Source organism: Aulonocara stuartgranti, assembly GCF_965226115.1.
Source record: "Aulonocara stuartgranti genome assembly, chromosome: 18".
Taxonomy (NCBI): domain Eukaryota; kingdom Metazoa; phylum Chordata; class Actinopteri; order Cichliformes; family Cichlidae; genus Aulonocara; species Aulonocara stuartgranti.
In genome coordinates, this window is record NC_138954.1 from 29850298 (window position 1) to 29854796 (window position 4499).

General features: G+C 44.9%; 1 protein-coding gene across 1 annotated transcript; it reads left to right on the plus strand.

Moving 5' to 3' along the window:
* Positions 1–866: 866 nt before the first annotated feature.
* Positions 867–4499, plus strand: LOC309694464 (uncharacterized protein). The gene is made up of 2 exons (XM_082514573.1): positions 867–1030; positions 1352–4499. Exon 2 carries the CDS (start codon positions 1578–1580, stop codon positions 4491–4493), a length of 2916 nt encoding a protein of 971 aa, XP_082370699.1. The 5' UTR covers positions 867–1030; positions 1352–1577; the 3' UTR covers positions 4494–4499.

Here is a 4499-nt window from a genome sequence, read left to right on the forward strand (position 1 = left end):
ATTATTAATCTGCGCTGTCAAATCCAATAAAGTGATAATGAATTTAGTGGAAATGCTGTGGACTCCATTTGTTCATTAACTGCTGATGGCTGCTGTAATGACTGCTCAGTGTCACCTGGATAATCTACTGCTATTGGAAGCACTGGGCACACACTCAAATACACCCACACACACACCCACACACACACACAAAAGGATATATGTATAAATATATGGGAAACTTTTTAGAAAAACAAGTAAAATAATTTCCCCTCCCTGTCCTCCTTTTTCTTCGTTCCTTCATTTTATCACCATTTACTCTCTCCTCCTCCTCTCCTCCATCTCTTCTTATTGATGTCTTATCTCCTCGCTCCAATAAGCGTTTAATCAACAGCAGAGTGAATCAGATCAGATCAAAGCAGGTTGATGAATCTGGGAATCATTTACTGGGGCTGACCCACTCTTCTAAACCACAGGAACATATTTTAAGGATGATAGCTTGATGAAATGATGATGTGTACGTTCCACACCATGAGTCTACTGCTTGCACTTAATAAGAGCTGCAAAACTTAGGATTATGTTTTACTACAAAATAAAAGGCATGTTATTAATCAAAGTTTACAAATTTATAGGACTGTATTTTCCATCTCTTTAAAAGTCTTCCATCATACACTGCTGACATTATATACTGTTAGGTTTATACTGTAACTGGTAAACCAAAAACTAACGCAGGTATCCCTGACCTGAAGTGATCAAAATGTGAATACTGTAAGTTTGACACAGTTTCATATTTCACTTAATGGTATGCATTCCCAAAGCTTTTTAACAATGAAAATGTAAATTTAACAATGAGCACTTATATATATAAATATATATGTAGAAAACCCCTGTGATTTGTGTATATAGACTGTTCCACGGACCCCCTCTAACCACTGCTAAGATGGTACATTCCTCCCATCCTTTGTTTGTGTTTGCGCTGGTTCACCGTGATAGCGCTGGTGGAGCTGGGCTGTTGTACTGAACATGTGTCGTGCGTGTGCGTGAATGATAAGTAAGTGCCTTGTATTTGTTTGTTCTATGGTTGTAACTTATCATACACTTGCCTATCTACATTGTGTGATGCCTTTATAGAGTTTTCCAGCGGTTTGTGTAGCCACGAGACACTGTATATTCACGCTGATTTGACCAAAATGGCGCTACCCTTGTGAACTGAGCTGCCCAAAGTAAAGATGGAGTCTATCCCTGTGCAGCAGCCCATTTGTGTCCACCAGGGGGTGGTGTTTAGTCAATTCTGTTCAACCCTTTCTGTATTATTTAGACCAGTTTGGTTGACTTTAATTGTTTGCTAATTGTAATTTCTGTTATTTTACAGAACCACACACACATATACATATACTCACACGAATTCACTTCTGGAGATGTTTGGATTAAAAGAACCCTAATTATCATTGCTGTGGACCCTCTCTTTCATCATATAAGTCACCTGTGCCTTCTGACCGAGGATAGGAAAATCCTGCTGTAATTTGCCAGTCTATTAAGCACACACATGTCCAGTTCAAGTGGTCCTTCGAGCCGGAGTAATTACAGCATTTCGTAACATGGCGACATCCCGATATGATGAAGAACAACAAGGTGCCCGGCAAAGGAGACCACATAGGGCTCCAAGATATCTGAATGACTTCATCTGGACCTATCCCCCACAGCCGACTAACCCAGTTCCACCGAATACTAATGCAGCTACTCCAATACACCAAACCGCTGGCATCGACGGCTCACCAGAGATGGAGAGAATAAGGAGGATGGAGCAGTGTGTTACTCAGGTACAGGAACAGATGAGGGAGATACAGAGCGCTATACAAGTGTCTTTGAGCTTTGGCCAAAGAACCCCCCAAGTACAGTTACAAACCCAGGTCCGGAGCCATAGTATGCCTTTACTAACTGTGGATAATAATCCTACACAAGCTCCTCCTATGGGCGGACTAGAAAACATCCCTCCCATATCTCCAGTAATACCTAGCCCTCAGTTTCATACTGTACAGCAGACCTCCCCTTCCACAGCTCATCATGTTGATAACCCTCAAATATTACAGTCAACAGCTCCTACTCTCCCTGTTAACCGACCTATTCCTCAGCCCCCTCTATACGTCCAATCTTCCATGCCATCAGCTGCTCAGCCAACACCAGTGGTACCCCGGTCTGCATCTACAGCAACAGAACAGCCACATCCTCCCTGGTATCAGCAAAGAGACCTGAATTGGCAGTCATCAACCCCACAGTGGTCTGTGCCACACAGTGCTGCTCAGTTTAGTATCCCTGGCACTATGCAGTACCCTGTCACGCTGCCGCCTGGCATGCCCTCTCCAGGTTATCCGCCATGGACTTCAGGCCCACCTCTCAGTCAGCCATACGTTACACCTGTGCTGCCACCTGCTGTTAGCTCACAGTATACCTATCAGCATCATGCTCCAGCTGCACCGCCACCTGTCAGTTCACAGCATGATGTAATTCAGAGCAGCCCACAACACTCCTCATCTCTGCTTTCCTCTCAGAGACCGAACTTGATGGAGATGGCTATTTCCTCTTCTTATGGCATCCCAAAACCCAACCTGATCCGCTTCACCACAGGAAAAGAAAGTGATTTCCTGCTACTGAAGAAAGGTCTGGATGGAGTTTTGGGACCACACCCACATCTGTCTGAGGATTACAAATTCCAAGTACTTCTGGATCATCTAAAGTTTCCTCCTGCGTTTCAGCTTGCAAAGAGGTATGTGCATGACACTATGCCCTTCCCTAAAGCAATGCAGGCTCTACAGCAGCGCTATGGACAACCACGCCAATTAGTCCAAGGTGAAATTAACAACATTTTGAGAGCTCCTACAGTGAAAGCTGGAGATACACAAGGGTTTGAAGACTTTGCTCTATCAGTTAGTAGTTTGGTGGGACTACTAAACTCCATGGAAGGAGCTGCTAAGAGCGAACTAGAGTGTGGCTCCCATGTGGACAGGCTTTTGAGTAAACTCCCCTTCTCCTATCAAGACAGTTTTGCTGAATATTGTCTTGCAAAGGGCATCTTGCGGAGTGACTCAGCTAACACCTATACTCTCCCTGACTTTGCACAGTGGTTGGAGAGGAAGTCACAGGCCATACAGATATCACGAAGGGCTACAGAAAGCTACATATCTGATAAACCCCGCTCAGATCGTAGAGACAAGTCATCACGACCATTAAAGACATCCTCATCAGTCTACTATGGCACTGACAAGCCTACAACACCGACGGCTAATACCACTTCAGCCACTACTGACAGTAAAGAACCTATGAAAGGGAAGAAAAGAGAGAAATTTAAGCCCTACTGCCCCTTCTGTAGCAGTACAGAACATTACTTGAGTTCCTGTTCTGACTTCAGTAAGCTGAGTACTACACAGATTATTACATGGATTAATGACAATAAGAGATGCTGGAGATGTGGTCGGAGTCACCAGCCTGACAGTTGCAATCTGAAGAAACCTTGTGCCACCTGTGGAGAACAACACCTGCAGATCCTTCATGAAGCTGCCTCTCGCTCAAACAAGAGTATCCTGACATTGAGTACAGCCTCCAGCATGGTGTATTTGGACCAAGTCACTCATTCAGGCAGAGTCATGCTTAAAGTGGTCCCAGTTACCCTCCACAACAATGGGCGATCTCTGTCCACCTATGCCATTCTTGACGATGGATCAGAGCGGACTATTGTTTTATCTGCAGCGGTTCATTACCTGCAATTAAATATCACAGAGGAGTCCCTCAAACTACGAACCATCAGGCAGGAGGTGTCACAGTTACAAGGCGCATCGGTTTCTTTTGAACTAAGTGCACCCAGCTCTCCCCAAATCAAACATCACATCAGACGTGTCTTCACTGCTAAAGAACTTAATCTGGCAAAACAATCCTGCCCAGTGGACATACTCCGTCAGAGATATCCACATCTGGCCGACGTTCCCATCAAAGCATTTAAGGATGTGCAGCCTATGCTTCTTATAGGCTCAGATAATGTCCAGCTCATCACCCCTCTGTCACCTGTCAAAGTCGGTCCACTAGGCAGCCCTGTTGCTGTCAACACTAACCTCGGTTGGGCCATCCAGGGACCGGCTACCTTTCTACATCTACCTACTGAAGCTTCATGTCTGCACACATCCCTGTTACCATCTCCTTCTCAAGCGTTAAGACAGAACGTTGAGAAGCTGTGGCAGTTAGATGTGCTCCCCTTTCAATCAGAGAAAGAGGTAACTCGCTCTAAACAAGACAAAGAGGCACTGGAGTTACTGCAGAAAACCACAGAACGTGTACAGGTGAATGGAGTAGCTCGTTATGCTACTCCTCTGCTCCGCCGCAGAGACTCCACTAAACTACGAACTGACCATGACGCAGTGATGGCTCTCCTTCGGTCCACAGAGAAGCGCCTGATTAAAGATCCTGATCTAGCGGCTGTGTACAATGCAGAAATACAAAAAAACTGGAACAAGCAGGTTATGTAAGAAAAC